Here is a 27,905-nt window from a genome sequence, read left to right on the forward strand (position 1 = left end):
TCTGATGAAACTCGTCTACAGCTTATCTCCTTTTTGTTAGTTTGATTTTCGTGTGCCTCTCAATTATTAGCTTACCAGGATCAGTGTCAAGAAGAATTGAATCTTTTGAAACCCGCAATCAACCTTGCTATTTGAACTTCAAATAGTTTGTGAATCCTTAATCTGATCTAGTTGAGATCTGTTGGAAACTTGCGTTGATCCAGGCGTCATCGGTTGATCTTGAATTTTCACCAATAACTTCTCAATTATCCTTCCCTAAGTTGCTTTCTTGTTCCTTTCCTATCTGAACCACATCAGCCAAGACCTTGTGTCAGTTACAAAAGCAACAAGTCTGGGTCAAGCATCTTCTATTCCTACTTTTGAGGTTGATATCACATATGTAGAGACTGATGGTGAGGAGAGGCCATGTAAGGATGCATAGACAGGCATATAGAGGATCCAGTTTATGTTATGGTTCGAAGAGAGGTTGAGGCATCTACTACAAACGGGGATTCATTTGAGGCACCGGTAGAGGAGCCTATTGATTCAATGGTTCTTTGGATATTCATGATGAGCAGGAAGGGTCCATTAATTAGGATGAGCTTGAGACAGAGATCGCAGTGGATGATTATGGTGAGGCAGTGGACAAATTTTCACCGACAGAAGGTACCTTGGACTTCGCCTTGGTAGAGTTGGACTGATTTATTGAGCTGAGCTTATGGCAGATGGGCAAAATACACATCGATGGAGACAGATAGGAACTATCGCCAAGATGGGCAAAATACACATCTACGGAGACAGATAGGAGCCATGGCCATTTAGATTGAGATGGTGGTGGATCCTTGCACAGAGATATCTCCACATAGAGAGAAATGGGCCCTGGGTGAAGGGTTACATCTTTGACCCCGGCATCGTAGTTATGTTGCCTTTGGCCGGTTAGTGAGAGACAATATCCTTGCCTATGCATGACTTGAGCATACACCTCCAATAGCGGAGTTAAGCTTCAGGACAAGCTCTTTTTTAAAGAGGGAGGGGAAGTTTGATATAAACCAAGTCCCTGGTCAGAGCTTATGGGGCATCTTTGATAGAGTATGGGTAATTAGTTCGCAGTTTGCTTGTTTTGATTGGGGGTATTTTGTAATAATTGTGAGATGAGGGAAGTATTTGTAGTGAAGACAAGATTATAATTAGCGACAGAAGTGTGGGAGATTCTGTAGTGATGCCATATTTGTAAATTAGAAGAATAGAAGAGGTAAAGGATGTGGGGGATGAGGTGTGTACTAGAAGCACAAAGCGGGTGCGGGAACGGGGGCTGGGAAGCGTAGGGGTCAAGAAGAGTCTAAGGTTGGGAGCACCGTGGGAGCGTTTATGTAATATTTTCGTTATATATTTTTCAAAATTCAAGTGCATAAAAAAATTGTAATTTCTAACTTTCTTAACATATATCTTTCAAATTTTAAGTACATCTAAAATTAATAATCTCTAACCATCTTCATGTTGTGCCCTCTTTCCTCATGCCTTATGAAGATGCCTTTGGGCTTGCTCCAATGAAGTACTTTGAAGAGTTGGAGGAGTTTGATACAAGGAAGTTGGTGATAGTGAGACTGTGAGACTAATGGTGTAATAGGAGTAGGTTGGGAGCACCATGGGAGCGGTTCCGGTCTCTTTGGGAGTGCCATGGGAGCGGTTCCCATCCAAAGGACCTCCAAATCACGGTTTTATCATGGGACAGGCGGCACCCATGAGGAAGGTTCCTGCTTTTAAGGGAGGGGACCACACCTTCGTCACTTGGAGAGCTCCCATGCTTGCACAAGAGGGAGACCACTCAAGGTAATTTCCTAGGCTGCCACTTGTCAGGTAATCCACTAATTTAGGACGGGACCTGCAATAAACAAGTCATTTGAAGACTCATGGCAGCCAATGCGACATGTGGCCTCTATGATTGCCAATTGTCCTCGGGACCACAGGACCATGGGACACATACCACATCTATATTCATCTTGTTTCCTTGCTTGACAAGTGTCACTTGTCAAGTTCTCAGCCCATCAAGGACCTCAACCCTCTACTATAATTTGGGGTGAAGTCCTTGCAATTCAAAAAAAAAAGTCCTCATTTCAGTAGTTTTGAAGATGAAAATTTGAAATAGTTTTCAAATTTTGGAGGCAGGCTTGGACGAGTTCCACCCCTTTTTTCTTGTAGTTTGTTTGTTTTCCTTTGGACTTACTCTTGAATTTGGCAACAAGGAGTCCTCTCAGCTTGTAAGAGTCCTTTCTCATCCCTCTACTTGTGCTTCAAAGGATTATAACGGTGAGTGTTGGGGGTAAAATCTGACCTTCAGCAGTAGCCAGCTGACCTGAGCTAGCCAGAGTGCCCTCTTTTAGTGATTTTAGAGATGAAAAAGTTTTGGCTTTAATAGTGTTATCAATGACTTTCATTGTGAATGGTATTGATGTCCTCTTTTATTTAATTGGGATTTTAGCTTGGTAATTTGTACTTAATTGGCCCTGAGATGATAGCTAAGATTTCAATATAGGATAGCAATGGGAATCTTCTATAGTAGAGATGATATTAAGACGGAGTAAGCTCATTCTGTAGGAGCATATTTTTTTCAATGATATTGAAAGATTTGATTTAATAAGCGCAAACACATCTTCTCATATCTGAGAAAGATGATACATCGAGTTTATATTGTATTGAAGGGAAAGTATACCCTGATGGAAAGTGACCAAAATAACCTTAATTCTGATACATATGAGCATAAATAAATCCAAGAGCTCATAGATGCATAGTTTGCTTTCTATTCAATGTGCGATCGATGGGTTGAACTCTGTTTTAAGTTACCCATTCATATATGCCGGCTATGTTTCCTCCTAGAAGAACTGTGCCATCATAAACACTTACATGAATTATCCATTCAATTTAGAGGTACTGTTCCCCAGGATGGCTTCACAGGTTTCTTTTGTGGGACTGGTGCAACACTTCGCCGTGAAGTTTCTTTCTATGTTGCTGGAATGAGACTATGCAGAAGCCAAAAGTATGAAGATTATCTTGCATGTAAGTGTTGTACATTAGCTTGTTTTGTGTGCAAGATGGCTTGTCTTGTTTAATCATTGAATCTAATTTACCAGATTTTCCATTCCATTTGTTGAAGTGTGGCTAGTTTTGTGTTGAAATTATGAACAATCTTGGGTTCCGAGTCAATCAACCAACTAACACTTAGATTTCATTGCCCCAAATATTTGTTGGCTAAAAAGATTACAAGAATTTATTTGTTTAAACTTTTCACATGTGGTTGCCGTGTTTCTCAGGTTTCTTGCAACTTTCTGTTGCATTTTAGCTGAAAATGAGAAGCATGCCTTCTTGGACAGATCCCAAGTCACAATAGTACACCTTCAATTGTTATATTTGCTGGTTAGTTAAGACATTACAAGGCATACAAAGTACCTCCCAGATGGCCTAAAACAGGAACAAAATGCTTCTAAAGCCTCATAATCATGGAGGAGTGTTTCATCATTGTGTAGAAATAACAAAAACCCTCTTCACTCTCCTAAAACATAGAAATCTTCTCACTGGATTAGATCTATGGAGCCCTCCTAAAACAAAAAACCTCCTCAATCTCCCCTAACATTGTTGGATTTCTTTTGTGAGAATACTCAGTAAATGAGAAAGATCTCATCTTTCTTCAATTATAATTTCTCGAGTAGCTGCATCTGGGTAGCTCAAATTTCATGTTTTGCTCATCTTATTTGCCATGCCGAGTGTTTGAATGTTTATTTGTTCTTGTATGCTGATGCCTCAAGACATGTGATTCTGGTAAACTACACACTTTATCACCAATACACTAAACTATTCTCTCAGAGTATGCAACTAGATGCTTCAATTATAAGGTCAAATCTTACCTTTAACATGCCATTGAGTTATGCTTAATAGTAGCGATTGTGTTCATGTTCTAATGATTTTTGTATGTTCTATTGAATTTGATATACGTGCTACACCAACCTCACGATCGGAGCAGGTTAATTCTCGCATCAACCTATAGCTCAATTGGATGGAGGTGAATGCCTCTCCTTTGAGGTCAAAAAAGGAAAAAATTCCTCCATTTGCCAAATGAGTTGAAAGTTTTGTAGGACGTATGCCACTTCATTTCTAGGACTTCAAATAACCATGTGAACAAATGACTAGATGTCATTAGTGAATATTTGTTTTGGGAACAATGTTTCCTAGAGGCCACAAAATAGGAAGGTCAAGTCTCAATTCTGGAAACCATTATACTGAAATTAATTTGGGGAGTAGGCAAGTATCTATGGTTGGGCTAGAATCTCTACCTCATCTTCTTGCTATATCGCCACATAAGTTTTCTGCACTATGCCTGTGTAGCATCATTGTTTTACAATCTCAATTTTGTGTGCTCTCTATCCTATGCAATTTCATTTACCTAGGTATAGCATCATGATTTTTCATCCCCAATTTTGAGTGCGTTCTTTGTGTGCTATTTCAGTTATATATCACAAATTAAGTGAGATGATATGGCAGTTCATTTCTTGAAGCTAACATAGTCCATGCTGTTCTGCATCTCATTTCTTCAAGTGTGAGAATCACAAGATTTTATGTTATTGATAGTGAATGCACCATCATTTCTGTAAAATATACTTAATGGTCCACAACCAATGGATTTGCTGTTTGTGGATAACTCCACTCGTTTCTGTAAGGAATACTTCATCGCTTGACCCAGATAGTAATTGTTGTTATTATTGGTTGCACAACCAATGGATTTGCTGTTTGTGGATTGCTTACAGGTAATTCATTGTATCCCAATTTTGTATTTACCTATCTTCTAATTGTATTTTTTTTCCAAAAACTGAATTGCCAGACCGCCCCTAATTTATTTTTATTTTTTTTTTATAATTTTCATTTACTTTGGCCGCCATTCAAGACCCTTGGCAGTGTAAAATATAGGCGGCATGACCGTCGTTTGCGTTCAGGAACGTTGAACGCCGCCTAATTGTTTTTTTTCCTTTTTTTTTTTTTTTTGTTGTGCGCTGGTAATCCTCAGGGAAAACATTAGCCGACAGTTCTAATGATGCCGGTGTTGATGAGTACCGGACAAAAGCTAAGTTGGTGGTGTTGTTCGGTCGACCTCCCAAACGTTAAGGACCAAAAAATGAGGGTAAAACAACTATAAATAAATACATAATTCACAAATTACAACATGTGAAGAAGGGGAAACAATTAGAGGATTATCAAGAATTTAAAAGTTTCTACCGCTGATATACTAGAAAGATATTTGGAAATAGATAAGTTAAAAGAGGGGGGAAAACCAAATCATGGAGCAAATGTTCTTTGAAAGTACCACGACCAAGTAATATGTGCTTATAGTCCCAAAGTTAAATTGCCCATTGTAACTTACAGATATGGGTGCCTGTGATGTACAAGAGCAACCAAAAATTAGTGTCAGTTTCTCCTTTGCAGAATGGATGATATGGGCTTGGGTCAGGTCGGTTGAGCTTTTGCTAAAATATGAATTGGAATCAACCTGAACCTTACCCGATTTTAAGGTAAAAGCTTGACTCGAATTTCAAAAAATCGACCCGAGTTGCACCCCTAAATTGGATGAGCTCCACAACCCAAAAGTGGGGCATATGTTAACCTGCAGAACAAAAACATATGATGTGATCCAAGTAGCACACAGGTTCTTTAAATTCGAGGATGACAAAGGAATATGAAGCAAAAGGGGAGAACTCTCAATAATCAAACTCAGTGTAAGAACAAGTTATCATTCATGTATGTGTACCGATGAACTTGAAACAGTTGTAAGAACATAAGAATGAAAATCATAAAAAAGAGAAGTCTCTCACAGTTAAGAGCCATACATTTCAGAATGATAGAATTAAAGAGAAAGGAAACTGTGACAAATAAACGATGCAACAGCCAGAATACATTGGGAAATATACAAAGGCTTTATAAGGTTTAGGACTAGGAAATCTTATTCAAGCTCATTATAAACTAATTCAGTCTCAGTTCAATCTGTATAATCGGCAATTTGTTATATTTCTGATGGATTCAATAGAAAAAAAGCCTAAATTAGCCACCCAACTTCATCGGTTTGGAACAATTTTTGTAAACTCCAACTTAGACCAAGTATGGTAAAAGATACGGTTGAACCAATGATTGATGCAACGAGTTTCTTATAAACATGTAAGAGAAGTTTTCTATTGACTTAATATGGCCAAAACCAAGTCGACTCAGTGAGTCAATAGCTGACTTAAAATTTTCTAAACAGTGGTGCAGAATTCGGTGTGGGTTGAATGGGTGAAGATTTGTAGTGCATTTAATAGTGGAAGTGAGATGAGACCCCCATAATTTGGTAGGTGGTCTCATCACTTCCACCAATAAGGAAGTGCTTGTTATTGAAGGGAATATTAGGCCTAGCCTTTAGAACTGCAACTTTGACAAAGATCGGTAGCAAAGGCCATACCTTAAGGATGTGAGTAGACACGGGAAAATATGCTTGAACATTTTCAAAAATACAATACAAGTTTCATCAAATAATGCATAGTAGAATTTCAGCCAAAAAATGCACCAAGATACAAAAAGGAAACAAATAGAGAAACATTTATATGCTGTAGTGCTCATTGCCGCTCACCCGCACACAGCCCCACCATTGTGTGCATTTACCTGCATAGCACAAAATATCCACAATAATCTAATAGAAATATAAATTAAACCATAATTATTCCAAATGAATAAGTCTCCACGATTCACGAACAACAACTGTCTGCCATAAACAATAACTGTATCAGTAAAACAAAAAGGGCGAGAGGATTTCAACATACACTGGGATTGAATCTCAAGATTGGTTCTTAGTATCTTCATCCTTCAATCCGTGCAACTCAAGGAGCCACTACTACAACTTCTAAAGAGTTTGTGTTTCAGAAACACCAAACACCAGGCAATGAGTGGATCAAGTAGTGCTTATCTTTTCGATAATCTTGGGGTAAAGTTCTCTTAAACTTCTGAATTTCAATTCATCGCCGTCAGAATCTAGTAACTACGATCTTGGCTTAAGGTCGTTGGGAAGAAAAAAAATTGTTTTATGTGATTGAAAGATTCTGCCGCGTAATTCTTCCCATGACACCTTCTACCCTCTGCATTGTAGTGAAGAGAAAGCATACATTTATCAGAATGTAATACAATTCCAAATGATAAATGAAGTTCAATGAGAATTGTTGTACTGATAGATTTCTTAGCATAGATAGCTTTGAAAGTTTTAATGGCAACTATCCTATCAATGCATTCGAGGAAAGATGATTGCGAAGAAGTATATCAAACTATAAGATAGATATAGAGAAGAGAAGAAAAGAAATAAAAGTAAAAAAGGAAGGTCAGTTGCATCTTACTGTCTTAGAGGAGGACTTTTATAAATGCAAAATTTCACGTCTAGATTCATTTCTCTTGTTGGCACCAAGTTTCTCTAAAAAGGAAGCTCAGCTACATCTTACTTCTTACTGGTTTTGAGGAGGGTTTTTACAAATACAAAATTTCACCTCTGGGTTCATTTCTCTTGTTGGCACCAAGTTTTTCTTCATTGCACTTGTTGGCGCAAATTCCTTAAGCATAAGTACTTCCAAAATAGCTATATGATTGTAAACCAAAACTGAAAACTAAAATCCACACTAATAAAGAATCAATATTCCTTAAAACACATGAAGAATTCACAATTTAAATATATTAAAACACCAAAAAATCATCTTATTCATATTTTAACAAAAAAAAAGTTAAACACAAACACCAAAACAATAGACAGTCAAACCAAATCAAACACCACACTCAAAACCAAAATCAAAATTCAAAAAATAAAAAAGTACGACTCAACTACTTGGATTACATTGAACCTACGAACAAAATAAACCAAAAAATATATATATTGATAAAGAATTATTCATGTCAATAAAGGCTCATCATGCATCAATAAGTAAATGAACATTACTTACAAATGCAGAAACCCAAGCGACATTTGCTCCAACGACATCTCTTATGGTTTTGAACCTTCCATACGGTCTTACAAAAGGTTCATCATGAACCAAGGGTACTTTAATACAGACTACACAGAATCCGTGTCCGAATGGTGTGCCCCCAACTTCTGCCATTGGATCTTCTGTCTAAAGAAAATATTGTGTGCCACTTCCACATCATGTCGTGTGAGGCCCATCACAACAACCTGAGCAATTGAGGGTATATGATGATAGTTATTTAAGATAACTAATCATACCTGTCAAGTGCTGACATTATTCTTGGTGAAAATATCAACATATATACCTCGATGGGGGAGGGAACTGCATGACTTGTAGAGGAGGGTGGTGCATCTAACCATCGAGTAGCAGCGTTCGGAACTTAACATATAATAAGATGGGATTTCCTAAGGACAATCGCATATGGCATTTCATGGACAGGGTGTTGCATGAGAGAGCGACCTCGTAAGATGAATTAAATGAATAAGAAGAAAAGAGAGCCTATGTGGTGGCTCTCTCATGCAACAGCCAGTCCGCAAAATGCCTTTTGTGATGGCCCGTAGCAAATCCCTAATAAGATAGATGCATTAATTAATATGTAAAATAACAAATTTTAAACTTAATCACACTAAACATAATTAAAATATTAACTGATTGTTACCCCAAAAATTCAATAGAATATTTGCCCATTGTTCTTGCATCTGTGCGCTGCTATTCTAGTTCATTTGTCTTTTGAGCTTCTGCAGTCTTTCTCTAGCACTCTCTACGGCTCCATACTCGGCCATGTCTCTCCTCTCCCATAACCTGAGAGAATACATCATCTCTTGTAGCTACTCGTCGAATAGGTAGGATGATGAGTCTGGTGGTCCATGAACGAAGACTGAAAATGATGAAACCTGATGTCAAATTTGTCTATATAAACAAATTAGTGTATGAAACTTAAAATTTATGTAGTTTTACTTGCAGGCTCACATGATAGTATAATAGGGCTTTACTTGTGAGCCGATATGATTGTATTAGTGGAGCCTACTTGTGATGGTCAAATGAGATAGTGAATTAGCGTTACTTGTAAAGGCTACATGGCAGTAAAGTGGGGCCAATATTGTAAGTAGAAGTGCATCTCAAATATCTAATACACTTTTTTATCGTTTTGTAAATCTCAAATACATAAGTTGAAACGTCTCATATAAATGCAATATATTAGATTGACAATGATATGTGTAACGACATAATTTTTAACACCTTCATCAATATATCCATATCAAAGGTATGTCGTTGCATATATATATATATATATATATGTCAATGTATCAATTGATACACCCCGATTTATAAACTGTGAGGGGCCTACTCTGGATGGGATCTGGCCCTTGTTATGGCTAGGCCATGCAACAAAATCAACTCTTATTGCGCGATTCTAACCTTCCCATGTGAGAACATAATTCGTTGCTTCTTTGTTTTTTCACTGCCCACTAACAACCCCATTGGAGTATGAGAATTTTTCGGCCTAAGTAGAATTTGATGCATGCTCCATCGCAACTAGGCCTAACAAATAAATTATTTGGATCATTGAACGGGTTCCACTTCATTGGCTCATAATTTTTCTTTAAATGGTTTGTCTATGCATCATATAGAAACTCTCAAATGTGCGGTTTGCAAGTTGTGTCAAGAGAAAAAAATGCAAAGAAACCTTAAAATGTGATATTTTACGCGTAGATTTTTTTCAAGGAAAAACACCGGTGGAAAAGGTATATTAAAAGTGGGTGGTCCAACCATTCGGTGATCAAAACAATCTATCTATTGGTCCTGGTTGATGCTGAAATCTGGACTTCAGCCTAGGTTGGGCATTGTAGATGACTTTGGCTGTTTAGGATGACTTGCGAACACTGAGAATTCGTTAAAGGGCCCGGTGTTTGGACATGGGGGCACACTCCAATGCTCAAGTCAGAATGGAGTACCAAACAATATAAATTAAACGCTAAAGGCAGGGAGAGCTTGAAGAGAAACAAATGGTGCGGTAGTGTGATGCATACTTTGGAGTTTGGTCCCCCTTTGGTAGACTAGTCCCTGTTAGTTTGGAAAACTTAGCTTTAATGGAGTCCTTGTGATTGGCCTACTTGACTAAGAAGTCGGTTTCCTTACTTATCCTCGCCGCCAGCTAGGCTTCCTATTAGGGCACGGGTTCTATGATTTTCTTCTGGAAGAGGTACGAAATGACTCTTGTGCCCTCGGTTGCCACTATGTGAACCTGAACGATATGTCTAGTTGGCATACGCGGTCCTAGCCTCGTGCTGAACGAACATCCCAATCAACAACTTTTTAGTAGGTCAGATCAATGGATCCTATCATATGAACGTTGCACATTAAAAAAGAGCCTAAGAGACACCGTCTAGCAATTTCTTTCTCTTAACTCTAGGTTTGCAAACTACACATCTTGTCCATAAGATTAAGGCCTATGAAATCAATAGTTTAGGCACCTTTTGTTTTGGATTTTGAGAATTGACTGAGTCCAAAATTGCTTATCGAACTAAAATCTTAACTCCATTCTGAGTCCAATAATAAGTTTTCGGACTCAATTAATTCTCAAAATCCCCTGTTTGTATTGGATTATGCCCTGTTTGTATTGGATTAGCACCCAAAATTGATTATGCCCTGTTTGTATTGGATTTTGAGTACTGATTGTGGGTCCAAAACTGATTAATGGACTAAAAATTAAACATGAATTTGAGTCCAATAATCAGTTTTGGACTCACAATCGGTTCTCAAAATACAAAATTGAGCCTTAGAGTTCTAATCTTGTTTTGGAGCTTCTCAATCGATCAATACTTTTTTCTAATGTGTGGTGCCTCGGTGGCTAGAACACGTAAATCATGAAGAATAATTATCGCTTCTTTGTCTTTTATGTAATGTGGGCACAATCAAGCTTGCTTTTCATTAAGTCGGTTACTATAGTGTGATGCTCCTTGTCAGCCATGACCGTAAGTACACACCACTTTTCAAGTCTAAAAGAAGGGCTCTGTTTGGTTGCTGGCAATTACCTAGTAGATTAGTGGTGTAAGTAGTCAATAAGGAGGAGGAGAGCCTTGGATTTACCTGGAACTTACCTCATAGAATATTGGTAGGTAGTTTTTGCTTGTCAACCAAGTGGAGTACGGGTAAGATGTGTCATTACCAATATATAGATAGAGAAAAAAGTAAGAGAGAGAGAGAGAGCATCATTCCCAATCAAACTTTGATTCTTGAGCACGTGAGTGTGGTAGACGAATTATTTTATCTTTGACTCTTAAAGTGGCCCAATCAAACTTTACTTTTCTTAAAGTGGGTTGCTATCGTTTGATTCTCCTTGTCGGCCACACGGAACAATAACATTAACTAGTGCTTAAATGGGCCCCATTTGATAGTAAAAATCTCCCCATCAAATGAATGACAATATGGGTCCCATCATTAACTAATCAGAGCCATCCATTTCATACCAGTCCACGTGATGTTAAGAATCGACGATTTGCAATAATTTTGGGGCATGGAGATCCAAAGCAAGGCCCAACGGTTCAGATCAATCTATATCCGATTGTTGGTCAGTATTTCTTAGATTTCTTAGATTACTTGTTTTTCCCCACTGCAAGAGGCTCTCTGTGCTAAAAAAAACAGAGGCGTTTTGAGTTCATAGTGCTCTAAACTTGCTTTTTCTTTTTGAATCACGATTTGTTAGTTCGTTGCTTCTTTCTCTGGTTCTTCTCTCCAATACAGGAAGAAGGTATGGCCAATCTATTACTGTCTCCTCTTGTTGATACAATCGTTGGCAAATTGATGGATTCAGTCATACAAGAGATTACATTACTATGGGGTGTTGATGAAGAGGTCGAAAACCTATCCAGCACATTATCTGCAATTCAAGCTGTGCTTCAAGACGCTGAAGAACAGCAAGTAAGCAGTAATGCAGTGAAAGTTTGGCTTCGGAAGCTCAAGGATGTTGCTTACGATGCAGATGATGTAGTGGACGAGTTTACAACTGAAGTGCTCCGATCAAAATTGGAAGGAAATATCCAAACCAGTAACAGGAAGCAGGTACGCAGCTTATGCTTCTCTTGTTTTACTTCCAACCCAGTTAAGTTTCGACATGAGATAGGACATAAGATCAAAGAAATTCGGGAGAGATTGGATAAGATTGGACAGGATAGGCATCACTTTCATCTGAAACAAGGAGATGCAGGGAGGCGGCGTGAAATAAAAAGGCAATCGGTGACTAGCTCCTTATTAAACGAATCAAATGTATTCGGTCGGGATAACGATAAAGAGAAGATAGTAAAATTGCTACTGGATGAATCTGCATCATCGTCATCGTCCAAGGATATATCTGTTATTCCGATTGTCGGCATTGGGGGCCTTGGAAAGACAACTCTTGCCCAGTTTCTTTACAATGATAAACGGGTGGGGGATCATTTTCCAGTTCGAGGATGGGTCTGCGTCTCTGAAGAGTTTGATATGTGTAGAATAACAAAAGCAATTATGGAATCAGTGACAAAGAAACGTTGTGATCTTAACGAATTCGACCCACTTCAAGTTAGCCTCAAGGAAGAATTGAGTGGCAAGAGATTTTTACTCGTCCTAGATGATGTATGGCATGACAATCCTAATGACTGGCAGAGGCTACAGTCCCCATTCAGTTTTGGGGCAAAAGGGAGCAGAATTATAGTTACTACACGGAGTTCAACCGTTGCTAGAATCATGGCCACAATTCCCGACTATAATTTGGGTTGTTTAGACGAGGATGACAGCTGGTCCTTGTTTAGAGGACGGGCATTCATAGTGGAAAGCTCAGATGTATCTCCAAACTTAGTAGCAATTGGAAAAGAGATCGTGAAAAAGTGCAATGGGTTGCCTTTGGCAATAGAAGCTCTTGGAGGTCTCTTACGTTCAAATACCGATGAGAACAAGTGGAAGAATATCCTTGAAAGTGAAATGTGGGAAATATCAAAGATGAGTAATGATATTATTCCAATATTAAAATTTAGCTACGATCGTTTACCTGCATGTCTGAAACAATGCTTTGTGTATTGCTCCCTGTTTGCAAAGGATTATGAATTTGACAAGGACACTCTAATCCAACTTTGGATTGCAGAAGGATTTATCCAATCTGAGAAGCGATTGGAAGACATAGGCTCTGACTATTTTGATGACTTGACATGGAGGTCGTTCTTTAAATATTCTAGAGGGCTCTACGGATCATGCTACAAGATGCATGACTTAAATCATGACCTTGCGCAATCCGTTTCTGGTGATGAATACTTCAGAATAAAAAATATCATCGACTCTTCGGATATCGCTGCAAAGGTTCGTCGTGCATCAATATGGCAATGCAATGAACACTCACGAATTTTCGAGTCCTTTCATGAATCTGAGAGGCTGCGCACATTTCTGCTACCGCCAAGGTACGAAACACTCACTAAGCAAGTTGCTCATGATTTCTTCCTAAAATTGAGATGCTTACGAGTGTTAGATTTGAGTCATAGCTGTGTAAGAGATTTGCCGGATTCTATTGGAGAATTAAAATATTTGAGGTACCTTGATCTCTCTTTTATGACTATTGCAATCTTGCCTGAATCAATAGGTAGCCTCTATAATCTGCAAACACTGAAACTTTGCTATTGCAACCAACTTTCTGAGCTACCAAAGTCCATCAGCAACCTAATTAAGTTACGGCATCTCGCTTTTAAGGGTTGTAAGATTTGTACGCCGCCGGAACTTGGGAAATTAACAAGTCTTCAAACACTGACTATATTTGTTGTGGGCAAAGAAAATGGATGTGGAATAAGGGAGTTAAAGAACTTGACAGAGTTGAGGGGAAGTATTCACATTTCAAATTTGGAGAATGTGATAGATGAGAAGGAAGGCAAAGAAGCCAATTTGAGGAAGAAAGAGTACCTTGATAAGTTGACGCTGGAATGGAGCAACAATAATCCACGAGTTGTTGCAGTTGATGAGGAGGTACTTGAAGGCCTCCAACCTCACACCAACCTCAAAACCCTAATGATTTTATCATATGGTGGTGTTAGTTTCCCCAGGTGGATGATGAGCGGTAATCTGACGAATCTGACCACTCTTAGTCTGGTTCGATGTTTGAATTGCCAAGAGCTTCCACCCCTTGGCCAGCTAGCTTTCCTCAAGAAGCTCAATATTAATGGAATGGATGGATTGAAACATATTGAAGGTGAGGTTATTGGTGGGTCCAATAAGGTTATTAAGGGTTTTCCATCATTGGAGGAGTTAGAGCTGGCAAACATGCTGAATTTGGAGGAATGGTGTGGTGCAAGGGAAGGGGACATGCCATGCCTTGGTACACTACAAATATCAAATTGTCCTAAGCTGCAGAGATTTCCCCACCTCCCATCCATTAATAATTTGGTATTACGAGACTGTAATGAGATGGTATTGGCCTCGGTTCCTTGCCTCACTACTCTAAAGTCATTACAAATTCGCTCTATTAAAGGCCTGATATCCTTACCCCCTGGATTTCTTCAACCCTTAACCGTACTTGAGAAATTGGAGGTCATTCGATGTAATGAGTTGGTGTCTTGGCCAAAGGAGGTCGGGTTGCATGACCTTCCTTCTCTCCAATATTTACAAATTGAGTGGTGTCCTAAACTCGAGTCATTGGGAGACGACGAGGAGGGCCTTCCCATCACGCTTAGATCTCTCAAGATATCCAACGATTGTGATAGCCTCAAGTGTATGCCTACAAGGGGGCTAGGGAAACTGAGTTCCCTCCAACGTCTGGAGTTGGTTACTCAATGCCCATTCTTGCCAGAGGAGGAGCTGCCCGTCACTCTTCAATCCCTTACGATATTCTCATGTTCTAATCTGAAATCCATGTCCAAGGGGATTTTCAACAACCTTACATCCCTCAAAGAATTGAGAATTGAAAATTGTCCGCAATTGGAGTCATTGGCAGGCGAGGAGGAGCTACCCACCACACTTACAAATCTCTGGATCTTCGACTGTCCTAATCTCAAGTCCCTATCCAAGGGGATGCGTAATAACCTCACCTCCCTCGAAGAATTATTTATTTATAACTGTCCACAACTAGAGTCATTGCCAAACATCATCGGCCTCCGTACAATGACAATTAGAAAGTGCCCTCTAATGCAGCAGTTTCCAGAGGGAATGCTCGACATGCTTCCATATCTCTCAGTTGATAATGTTGAGATCTTTTCTAAAAACCTTGCATCCCTCCAATTCTTGGCTATTTCTCATTGTTCACAACTCGAATTCTCTCCAAGCATGCTACTGCCCCCCACGCTTAAAACCCTCCGTATCGAGTTTTGTGATAATCTGAAATCCCTGCCCAAGGGGATGTTGAAGAACCTCACCTCCCTCCAAACATTGAACATTTGGTATTGTCCTCAACTCGTTTCCTTGCCGGAGGAAGGGCTGCCCACCACGCTTCAGGAATTACATTTTTTGGGCTGTCCGGAACTAGAGAAACAGTGTCAAAAGGAAAGAGGCCAATATTGGCCCAATATCTCACACATCCCCAAAATACGGATAAATAAGTCATGGGTTTGAAGACTACTCTGGAGAAGGTACACAACTGTCTCTCCTCTTGGCTTCTGTTTTATTTATTTTTGGTATGTATGATGGGATTGAACCTCCGACCTCCAGGTTGATGAAAAAGCCTTAACCATTGAGCTAGAGGTTCAATTTCAAATTAGGGCTCGTGGATTCTATTAATCATATGAATAGATTTCAATCCATTATTTATTTTAAAGAATAGTAAACCTCAATTTCTCTCTATCTCTTTTCATTTCCTCATTTTCTCTCTTTCAAAACAAAACAAAGGAAACAGTTAATTTTACTGGAATTCCAGGCTCATAAAGAGATTTTTTTTCAGGTCCTTTAATTTTTCATTATATCTCAAAATTTCTTGTCTTAGTCTTGCCATAGAGTAGATTATGACTTGTTTAAGACAAAAGGAACCCTAACTAGGATGAATTTACCTTACATGCTTCATTGAATTTATGCTCTGTTTTGAACTCTATGGTTCAATCCTAAATTAGGGCTCTTGGATTTTATTAATCATACGAATAGATTTCAATCCATTATTTATTTTAAAGAATAGTAAACCTCAATTTCTCTCTATCTCTTTTCATTTCCTCATTTTCTCTCTTTCACTTTCTTACAAAAAAAGGAAATAATTAATTTTACTGGAATTTCAGGTTCATAAAGAAGGACACTCATACACGAAAATTTAAAAAAAAGGCAAGTGAAAATTGCACCACTTTCTTCTCCCCAATCCAATCATTTCTTTAATTTTTTCATTATATCTCAATTTTTTTTGTCTTAGTCTTTGCCTAATATACAGTAGATTATGACTTGTTTGAGACAAAAGGAACCCTAACTGGGATTAATTTTTCTTTTATGCTTCATTGAATTTATGCTCTGTTTTGGACCCTTTGATTTATGTTCCTTGGGTGGAGTGTTTGTTGTACTTTTCTTTGTTTTCCTTTTTCAACAAGTTTCAACTAATCCTTGAAAAAAGAAAAAAAGTATCTTTGTATATGTATACATTACTTGAGAATTTGATCAATGTATGAATGTGAGATCTGTGCATAATTAAAATTAACAAAGTCAAACCAGCCACCATGGATTTTTATTTTCCTTGCTACTCATTGGTTGTTCCTTGTCATTATTTCTTGGTATCATTCTATTAATTGATCTCGTGGCTGAAATTTTAGGCATTCAACTCTTCAACTCTTCTTCCTTTTTATTAAGGGTTGGTTTGCTTTAAATGTTATTTGATTCGTGATTTCATTTGCAATTGATTACATTCCCTATACTCATAAGAAGATGAAATTGTGTCTACACTCTAAAGGTTTCCCTCTTCAATTTATTATTCCAACTTTTGTTAGAACTGAGCATCAAAACTCTGTTAATTTTTAGGTTGAGAGGTACATGCAAGATGTGATGCTAGTAGAATGCTTTCTTTGTTAGTATGTCTAGGTTGAGATATTTTAATCTAAAATCAAATTCCAAATTAGTTGATGTGATGCTAGTAGAATGCTCTTTGTTCTAGCTCTATAGATTAGAATGGAACAACATGATGCTGGAAAAAACATCTACTCAAAGAAATTCTAGATGCCCATACAAAATTCTGTCTTACATGGTTCAAAGTAGGTTAAATGTTTTTCTTTGTTGTATGTCTAGGTTGATTTTTTATTCTCCAAAATCTAATCTGACATTAGTTGATATGATGCTATTAGAGTGGTTCTTACAATTTTCTTCATTTATTTTCGAATTTACTTACCTAGTAGTCTAGAATAAATTGTTACCTTTTTTGTAACAAAAAGAATCCAACTGGGATGAATTTACTGAGTACCCATCGCTGAATTTAAGCACTGTTCAGGCTGCTTTGGTTCTTATGTGTTTTCCTTTTCTTTTTCCTTTATTGGCTTTTTCCCTTGGTGTAGTATATGTTTTATTTTTCTTTGTTCTCCTTTTACAATTAGTTTCAGTTTCTCCAGAAGAAAAAAACTGTCTTTATTAAGAATTTTATCAATATGTGTAACTAAGATCTATGCATAGTTAACTTTATTAATGTCAAACAAGCCACCATTGATTTTTATTGAGCTTTCTATTCATTGGTCGTTCCTTGTTATTATTTCTTTGTATCTTTTTTATTGGTGATTTGATTTGCAAACAGTTACATTCCATATGCTTATAAGAAGATGGAGTGGTGTCTAAAGGTTTATCTTTCGCATTTATTACAACAACTTCTATTAGAACTTAGCATCAACATTGAATTAATTTTCCAACTTGCCTATACCTCTGTCTCTATCTCTCCCTCTTTCTCACACGCGTGCACACACATTGAATTTTTTTGCTAAATAAGAAAAATTAAAAACACACACGCAAACACACTGGCATATTGACTTCCTTTTTGTTAAATAAGAAAGAGTTAAACACACACACAAACACACACACACACACACACACACACACACACACACACACACACACACACACACACACACACACACACATGTTAACTTAAAATGCTTCATTGGACGTTTTCTTAGTTGCAACTTTTTATTGCCCTAAACTTTCTCCAATTTCTTTCAAATTCTCATCTACTCTTTTAGTTTAGGCCTACCAAATAAAGAATGATAAAGAAGTTGGAGGTTATATCCTAGCTCACCTACCCAAAAAAAAAAAATGAATCATCCCTGCCTGTTTCCATATGTTTCCCCTTCTCTGTCATTTTTTGGATGCCTTTATCCATTCACCGAGGTTAGTCAAAAGTCTCAGTTGGGGCTAAATGTGATTCTAAAGACTGTATCCATGATTTCTTGTACAAGAAAAGATAAATGGGGAACTGTGGTTTCTGGATTCAGAATTAATGCAATATAGTGGACAACAAAAAGTTGACCTTTTACTTCTTCTTTGTAAAGAATTTCCTTTTGGGGGCCTATTTATGAAATATATTATGTTAGAATAAGCTTATTATTTCCTTTCATATAAACTCAATCCTATATTAGATAGTTTCTATAGACTGAACATGTTCTCAAGCCAATGTGGTTGGGAAGAGTTCATTTCATTGTCGTCCATATTAAGTTTCTATATATGGATTTCAGTCCAATGACCAATTTGCTTTTGTAAAATTACATGCAAGGTTGTTTTGGATTTTTCTTTATCCTAAACTATCAACCACCCTACTCAATAATGTCAACTCATCTTGCTACATCTGGAGAAAATTGTCTTTCTTCCATCATAGTACTTCCATATCCAGTCTAGATTAAATTTCCTTGAAGCAGAGACCAAAAATTTTTCATAAAGAAGGAAATATTCCTTTATTCAAACCTCCAAATGCCAATACTATCTTCTCCTTTTTGGTTCACGGGGATGACTCTCTGACTTACCCAACAGGAATATCCTTGTTGCATTTTGTTATTTCTTCTACTATTAGAAGCAGAACCTTAGGTTCTAACTATAATTTACCTTTTGGAAGGAGGATTATAGCATGATCCATTCATATTCATAAATAGAGTTCATCTTACATGACAAAATATAAAAATTAAGCTTCATTGGAAGGGACTGATCGTTCCTTTTTCCATATTTGTCTATTGATCTCAGCCTTAATTTATAAAAATTAATCCCAGTTGATTCATGCCAAGCCTCCAGAGCCCAATATGAAACATGATTGCTGAAACTTCAAACAGTTATTAGGAACATGCATATCTAGTAGTCATGATTAATGTATAACTGATGTAAATCAAAAGTAAACACAAAATGAATTGGAAGATTTTTTTAATGTATGAAGAGAAACCAATGCTGCAGCCATCTATTTGTCAAAAAGGTGCTGCCCAAGGGGGTGAACATCCCTCTCCTCAACATCCCCTCCAACTTGATTGATCAGGAGAGCATTATATACGATTATAATACTTTCTTTCATAAATTCCCTAGCAGGGGTCCCCCAAACCCCAGCTTAACCACCCAAAAAACTTTAATTGGAACAATGAAGTAGAGAGAGAAATTTTTAAAAATTCCTATAGAAATTTCCCAATAAATAAAAAAATTCCAAAATCATGAACTGTTTTTTCATAGAAGCAGTAAAAAAAGATCCATTAAAATTAGCAATCATGAATTGTTAGTGAATAAAAAATTCCATTGAAAGGAATAATCATAAACTGTTCCATTGAAAGGTTACCATGAATTATGTGGAGAGTCCTTGTACAAAAAAGCTTCTTCTAATGTCTACACCATAACTTTCTAGTCCTAAACTGATAGTACTTTCTAAATGAACCCAAAAACAATGTCTCCTTGGTACTCTATAACTATTGAAACTTAAGTAACTAATAATATTCTTTGCCTAGAAAACTCAGAAAAAGCAACTTTTAAATTATAAAAACTATCGATTTACCTACTTCCGAGAAACAAACGATGACTATTTCTCCTATTACATGTTTGACAAAAATTCAAAGCTATCCATATACAAATAGCTAGAACATGGGTACAAAGCACAAAGAAGGATGTGGAGGAGATAAAGATAATATCAATCCCAACGATAAAATAACATTTAACACTACCCGGAAGTTGAAGGGAAGAAAGGCTGCTCATCAATTCTTGATTCCTCATAATTACCAGCTTTCATTCTTATAAGTATAAATGTCATATCAATCAAAAGTTCCATACATGAACCATGAACCAACTCCCTTATCTGATATAGGCTATAATTGAAGATTTCGAACAACTTACAAAGAATTGCAAACTATGAAAGGTAAAGTTATTCAACCTACAATGCATGGAAAATTCAAATACTAACTGCATTCATCCTAGAAACAATCTTCAATGCATATAGGTCAACGATTGGCAACTCATAACTACCATTTGGACCTGCAATATGTGGTCACAGTAGATTGACCATCATTCTTTTTATGTTTTATTTTTTTGAAAAGGTAACAGATTTTTTTATTGCTGTAAGAGTAAATACAACAGAGGGGACGAGACATCCCACAAGTGTAAAAAACCATACAGCATGGAGCCTGAAACTTCCAGTCCACCCATAAGCATACCAACTGATAGCAGACTCACCAATATGCCTCCTTTTTATGTTAACTTCCTTTTCTACTCTTTCTTTTATTCTTTTTAGTTTCGTCCACTTTTGTCATGGTAAATGGCAAAGATGGCCTCCTCCTTGTGAACCATGTGACTTATATTCTTTGGAAGACATCATTCTCCCTCGCTTGGAAAGAAAGTCGCCATTGGGTTTTCATTCAACTCACCATTTTGGATCTCCACACAAGTGAACATCTTGCCAAAAAACAAAAGTAGCTTGCATCAGAAGCCATCCAATGAGACTATTTTTTGCCTTGAATGTGGTCTTCCCATTCATTACCCGAGTTGATTCGGATTTGATCTAGCCACTTCTTAGTTTGACTTTGTTGAACATTCTGTACTAGCGAGCATTTCAAACATGTCATCTATCTACATCTATCCGTGCATGTTGATTTCTGTTTATTATGGTATTTTAGTGTTTTGGTAATTTCTTTTATGCAAAATACATTGTCAAGCTCATTAATAGAACAAAGAAAAACATATTATTTTCCCCTATGAAGGATCTCTCTCTCTCTCTCTCTCTCTCTCTCTCTCTCTCTCTCTCTCTCTCTCTCTCTCTCTCTCTCTCTCTCTCTCTCTCTCTCACACACACACACACACACACATGATTATAGAAGATATTACACCATTCCATACAATAGGGATCAAGTTCCCTTAACAAGGGATTGAGTTTAACCTCCTATTAGATACACACTTTTCCTTCTTACACCCTTCGAAGCCATAGATCCTTTTTCCTCTTCTATATAGTTCTCAATTCTATCTTCTTTTCAAAACCCTAATTCATCTCTCTCCAAAAATGGAAATCCCACACAGATCATACTCTCCTCTTTCAAAAATTTTACCAAAATGTTTATTATTGTCTCACTGTAGACTCTTCCAACAAATTATTTCTATGAGTACAAGGTCATTCAATTCTTTACGTTTGAATTATCTACTTGTTTAGATGTTGCTTTAGTTGAACATGCAGCGAAAAGAATTTTCATCGTGTAGTTTTTCTACGACTTTACATTCCATGACTTTATTTATCTCAAAATTGTTATGTTTTTGTATTCCATCTAAGCAATAAATCAAAGACGTACCAAATTGACGCGAAGTTCAAGTAATATATATGTCAACTTACATGCTAATCTTTTTATTCAGGTTAAGCGAATTCAGCGGGCACCATTCTCTTATGGAACAATACAGATGGCATATTATCTAAATATGCAATCTGGAACGGATCTTGAACATCATGTAAGTATAGAATTTAATAACCAATAGGTACCTCCGTACAAAAAAAGTTATGCTTGGTTACTATGCAATTCATGATTTCCTTCTTACCAACCACAAAGATAAATCTGCATACACTTTTATACTGACAAACTATTTTCTCTAGCTATTTAATAAGTGAAGAGCACAGCATCTTCCATTAGCATGTTTTCCTTTCCTTTTGTATTGTTATATTGGTCTGATACTTCAGGACTTCCTAAAGGAGCCTCATGAATTGTCTTTTGACCCAATATGTGGTTCGTTTTTTAGAATAGAAACAAAAAAGGAAGAAGAAACAAGTTCAGAGAGTTGAATTGCAATATTCTTAATAGCTACCACAAATTCAAATAGGCAATAATGAAATCTCCATTACCAATTCTTTGTAAAATGCCTCTAGATGCACAGCCAAAATTGTTTCTTGAAGCTCTGTCTTTGTTAACAATTTTTCTTTGCTTTGCTGGTGTGTATTGTGTGTAACTTTCTACTAAAGCATAAGTGGGCAGGGATTGCAATGCAAAGCCACTAGCTCAATCCCTAAGTCTTGTACAATCATTGAAAAACAGATGGTTCATATGCAACCGAGCAACTATAGTATGCTTTTCAACACCAAACCCATGTTTTGTCCGGCCCTAGAAATCTTACTAGTTGAGCCCTTTTGGATTCTTCATTTGTTGATCCTACCACAGATGAATTTAATGTTTGCATCATTTGATTGGAAGCTTTGCCCCCCCCCCCCCCCCCCCCCCCCCCCCCCCCCCCCACCACCCCAAATGAATAGGAGTTGTAGTCGTAGAAATTTTTTTTTTTAAGACATAGGGTATCCCCACCCCAATTTTTAGGGTGGGACTATTCCCTACAGATACGCGCAATCACCCTAGGTGAATAGGAGTTGTAGAAATCTGACAGGCCTAATTCAATCTCACGTACAAAAGGAAACAAAAAACTAATATAATGATAACACAAGTGTTTTATGCGGTTTGAAAATGGTGCCTACATCCATGGGAGAGATGACAATCTTGTATTATATGAGAAACAGATAAACAAAGATTACAATAGATTAATAAAGTAGAACTCTTGGCAGCTCTTTGTATCTTCAAGGAAGAACTATTCCGAAATCTTATAGTCAAAGGTGATCCACGCCAATTGATGTAGTAGAAGAATGTCCTATGGACCTTGGAGATTAGCAAAATCGCTGTTAGAATTCTATCTATACAAATGTAGTCCAGCCTTCTTCAACTACATTTCGACATCTGCTAAAGACATAGAAGGCCATATATTGTTTTAATCTTCACTAAATAATAGTGGGGACAAATAATTTTCTTATCAGCTGCCTAACTGCCTTTGCAAGTGTTCTAGTGTAAAACTTATTTTGAATAGAGATTGGTGGTGATTAAATTCATTTTAATGTTATTTCTCTATTGGGTACTTTCTTAAATATTCAGTTAGCTTTCCATTCAATACTCATTACTGTTTGAATTTGTCACTTGTTTAGATTTTGCTTCAGTTGAACATGACTATGTAAAGAACTTGTCGTACTGTAGTTTTTTCTCCACCTTTAGATTCCATGGACTTATTTCTCTGGATATTCTATGTTTATGTAATATAGCTATGCAGCAAATCAGGGATGTATCAATTTCAGCTAAAATTCAAGTAATATAAATTCAACTTACATGTTAATCTTTCCATTTCAGGTTAGCAAATCTTTCCATTTCAGGTTAGCGAATTTAGTCGGCACCCTTCTCTCGTTGGAAAAAGTACAAAATGTGAGATTATGTGTATCTGCAGCCCTCTGTCCAGGAGATAATAATGTATGGTTATGTTTTCTCCCTACAAACTTAGCTATGATTGGTTTGTATGCAATTCATGATTGCAATATAAATATGTATGTTGTTATTCTTTTTGTACTGTCATATTGGTTTTATACCTAAATGGGACTCATAGACTAGCCTGTGATTGAATTTATGAAATGAAAGAGCATGTTGTTCTTGTTTTTTAGCATAGGAAAAAGTCTAGACTGTTGCATTACAGTATTCTTAATAGCAACAAAAAAAATCCAAAGGGCCAACAATGAAATTTCCATTAGCAATTCTATTTTGAATGCCTTTGGATGCACAACCCAATTTTTTTTTGAAGCTCCATCTATATGAATTGTTTTTCTTTCCTTACTAGTGGGCAGCGTTGATATCTTTGAACAAAAGCTAGAACCCTGTTTGATCTTTTAGTCTTTTTCTTTCTTCGAGGTATATAGGCATGGATTGAACCCAAACCTTGTGGTTGCAACCCAAAGCCACAGTCTCAAGCCCTAAGTCCTACAATCATTGAAAGATTAAGCCTTGTGAAAATCAATCTTTAAATTTCTATTGGGGAAATCCAAAAGGAGGCCTAATAAGCCAATGGGCTAAGATCATCCGATCAAGGTGGTCTGAACAGCAATAGGGTGGATATGTATTCACGGGTCGGATGAATGTATCTTTTCACATCAACGAGGCACATGTAGGGCTCAAAATGTGGTTGTTGGAAATAGAAGAGTCCAATAGACAGTTTTTTATAATTAAAAAAAAAGAGTAAGAGTCCAATAGACAGTTTTTAATAAAAAAAAGAGTCCAACAGACAGTTTTTTTTTTTTTTTTGAACGATAGTCCGAGAAACAGTTATCTTAGAACTTTTCTATCCTGTCATCATAGTTCTATATCACTGTGTCCAATCTATTTGAGAATATTTCAAAATTTCCTGATGGTCGATACATTGGGACCTTCAAATCTTTGTTACAATATAGTGGGGATCAAACCTTTGTTACAATATAGTCGGCCTACCTCCACGTGATGGACATTCTCTCACCTCATTGGATTACTTGAAATGAATGATCGGATGTATCTCCCTTTCGGAAGAAGCTGTTCGAATTGCTCATTCTGTGATAGCTATGCCTATTTAGAGATTTTTTATTTTCTTCCCCATGACTTGGTTGTGCTTAATATTTTTTTATCTTTATTTTGGGGTTTACTCTGATATTCTCAGTATGTAGGTTTATCCTTTCCCTAATTTTTTTGTGACAAACCTAATTTTATAGATTGAAAACATAAACTTCATAATTATGAAAGGAAAATGTTATCAGCACTACTATAATGATCAGAGGGTTTGGATCATCCTATGGTGTGGACCCAAATATTTAGGGAATAATTACAATTGTAGTTATCAAAACAACATGTGGCAATTTATGAGTTTATAAATTAAAAAGTGGGTGTTATCAAAACAACATAATGCTAAGGCCCCGTTCCTTTCAACATAATGCTTGAAAACACTTATGTCTCCCTCCCATGTCATCAAAGTCCGGACCCAAAGGCTAATCGGACTCAAAATTTACCGGATAAATGATATATTCACCCTGTTTCTTACTAGGGAAATAAAAAAGGGTAAATATATCACTTCCCAATTTTTCTCTCAAATTTCTTTTGCATTGGAAACAATTATTAGAATAAAATGGGTTTCTACCTAAGGTCATGTTCCTTTTAGATTCTGAAAACCGATTGTGTGCCTCAAACCAATTATTGGACTTAATTTTGAATCCAATAATCGATTTGGAGCCCACAATCGGTTGTCACAATCTCAAACAAACCGGGGGTTTTTATTCAAATATTAATTAATTTCCTTTTTTCATTCCTATTCCATTGAGGAATTATAAACTGAAGGGTGCCCTTGCAAAAAATCATCTACAAGGGCACTTCCATTGGTCTCATTGTATCTTGAAGGCAAATTCGTGGTACCCCTCCACTATAGATTCCCCAACACATATTACAAATATTCTTCTGAATGGACGAAGTATCTGTGTTCAATTCCAATATTACATGATTCTTTCCAATACTTCTAGATTTTTTTATCTTTTTTTTTTTCTAAGTACTACTGCCAAAAAAACAGTGAAAATATTGGAATACTTATAATCACAGTTTCTACATTTTTTTTATTTTCACAGTTTCTACATTTTTTTTGAGGTTTACCGAATCCGACACTTGATATTCGTCTTGAATACTTATAATCATATCGTATTGATGCAATATAGTATGGTTTTCCTCTCTATACTTTACAATTTTCTACTGACCTATTAAAAAGGTGTTAGAATTTCCAAAAAACTATAACTGCCAATCAGAAAGGTATATGATGAAGTAAGAGTGTTATTATCAAAAGGATTGCCGATATTGATTTTCCATTTCTTTGGGCAGTGATAGTGTCAGATGCAACTGATACTAGAGTTGCCATGAGATGTTGTGATCGGAACCATCCATTTGATATCATCAAAGATTTGAACCATTCATATGGTGGGCCCCACCATGGAACAACCATTGAAATTCAGTGTGCAAGTCCAATTGAATTTTCAGGATTATTTGATCAGAGTGAGTCTTGGGATATGAAGTGAGCCCACTAGAGCAATGGTTCAGAATGTGCTGAAATAATGTGTGTGGGTCCAATCTGCATCTCATGGGAGCTCTCACATAAGTGCATCTCATACTATCATTTCCCTGTCTTTACAAATTCTTTGTTTACTTTTCCAAATGTAAATGTTCTTTGGAATATCATTTTCTCCTTTCACCTTGCAGATTTCTGATTTTGGATTAGCAAAATGGCTCCCTGAGAAATGGACCCACCACATAGTTTTCCCCATTGAAGGAACATTTGGGTAAGAGACAACTTCACTATGTCATTTGGTGGATCCCACCCTTCGCTGTGGAGCGATCGTAGATTGACGGTGATGATTATTCTTCTGTATACTTAGTTAGGAAAAACATTATGCATATAGATTTATATATTTTTCGTTTCAGATATTTAGCTCCAGAATATTTCATGCACGGTATAGTCGACGAAAAAACCGACATGTTTGCGTTTGGAGTTTTGCTACTGGAGCTTATAACAGGGCGCCGGGCTGTTGATTCTTGCCGCCAGAACCTCGTGATGTGGGTATGATTTTTATTTATCTATATATATAATTTTGACACCATTTTTTATGATAATTTTTTTTTGAAATGGCATTTTTTATGATAAATTAATGAATTTTTTTCTAGCAAATGCTATTTACTGGTGACCCCGAAAAACTCGACACATTAGCATGTCTATATAAGTATTTGTTAAATTGTATTATATGTTTTAAAGTGTAGAATATAAAATATATTAACTTATATGCAATTGAAAAGGCTCTAAAACCATGAGATAAATCCTGGGTTGAAAAGAAAAAACCATGCAATTAAATGTAAATAATACTAAAAAGCATTAAAAAAAAAGAGAAATTAATGCACCCTTTCCGATACAACGTAAGTACCTAACACAATCTTCAGAATTATTCAAATAATTTAGATATAATGTGTTAATATTTGGTGATTTTTGGGGGTGGCCCTGTAGCTCAATGGTTGAGGCTTTGTTCCTCGACCTGATGATTTTAATTGGTTTTGGATATTATTAAAAGTACAAAGCTTTTGCCCGAATTTTCAGTGATAAAACATAAGGCATTGTTTGGATTGCGGGAAGTTTATTAAAAAGTTTCGAAAATAAAATCTTTTCCAAATTTTCCTACTTTTTCCAATTTTTTATTACAAAAGAAAAAAGTAACACCAGTTCATTTTTATTTATAGAACCTTCAATTTATAATTCTATCGCTCTAAATAAGACATAACCATATCTTTTAAATCTAAATCGCAGAAATGGAAAATTAATAAGAAAAAAAAAATTCTAGCAATCCAAGCATGGTGATTAAAAATATGCTTTGCTAGTTTAAATTTTCTCTAAAAAACTTTGGGGCATCTTTTGGATACCTACTAAAAATTACATGCATTTTATTTTAATTGCATATAGTCTTATATGATGCACATAATGGTTTTAATAATTTTATCTTTATCTTAATACAGTGGCTTCCAAAGTGACACTAATGTTCAATTTGTAAATAAAATTAACTTAAATTTCTAATTTGTACAGAATTTGTAAAAATAAAGAGCTCAATTATAATTTTTACATGGGATTTGCTAGCTTCCATAGCAAAAGGCATTTCGCGGATGGCCTATTGCATGTGAGACCAGCCAC

The 27,905-nt window shown here is 36.6% G+C and overlaps 1 protein-coding gene across 2 annotated transcripts; it reads left to right on the forward strand.

The window, feature by feature from the left end:
- Nucleotides 1–11,107: 11,107 nt before the first annotated feature.
- LOC143851908 (putative disease resistance protein RGA3) lies at nt 11,108–23,567 on the forward strand. Of its 2 annotated transcripts, none has more exons than XM_077361401.1 (3): nt 11,108–15,568; nt 21,738–21,830; nt 23,537–23,567. In XM_077361401.1, exon 1 carries the CDS (start codon nt 11,745–11,747, stop codon nt 15,549–15,551), a length of 3,807 nt encoding a protein of 1,268 aa, XP_077217516.1. In that variant the 5' UTR covers nt 11,108–11,744; the 3' UTR covers nt 15,552–15,568; nt 21,738–21,830; nt 23,537–23,567. The 2 variants fall into 2 exon arrangements, with proteins under 2 accessions (XP_077217516.1, XP_077217515.1); XM_077361400.1 differs by lacking the exon at nt 23,537–23,567 and adding an exon at nt 16,202–16,244 and having other exon boundaries at nt 11,109–15,568.
- Nucleotides 23,568–27,905: the final 4,338 nt, after the last annotated feature.

This window comes from Tasmannia lanceolata, unplaced genomic scaffold, assembly GCF_043159265.1.
Source record: "Tasmannia lanceolata isolate RefF3 unplaced genomic scaffold, GAP_Taslan_0.1 ptg000018l, whole genome shotgun sequence".
NCBI classification, from domain to species: Eukaryota; Viridiplantae; Streptophyta; class Magnoliopsida; order Canellales; family Winteraceae; genus Tasmannia; species Tasmannia lanceolata.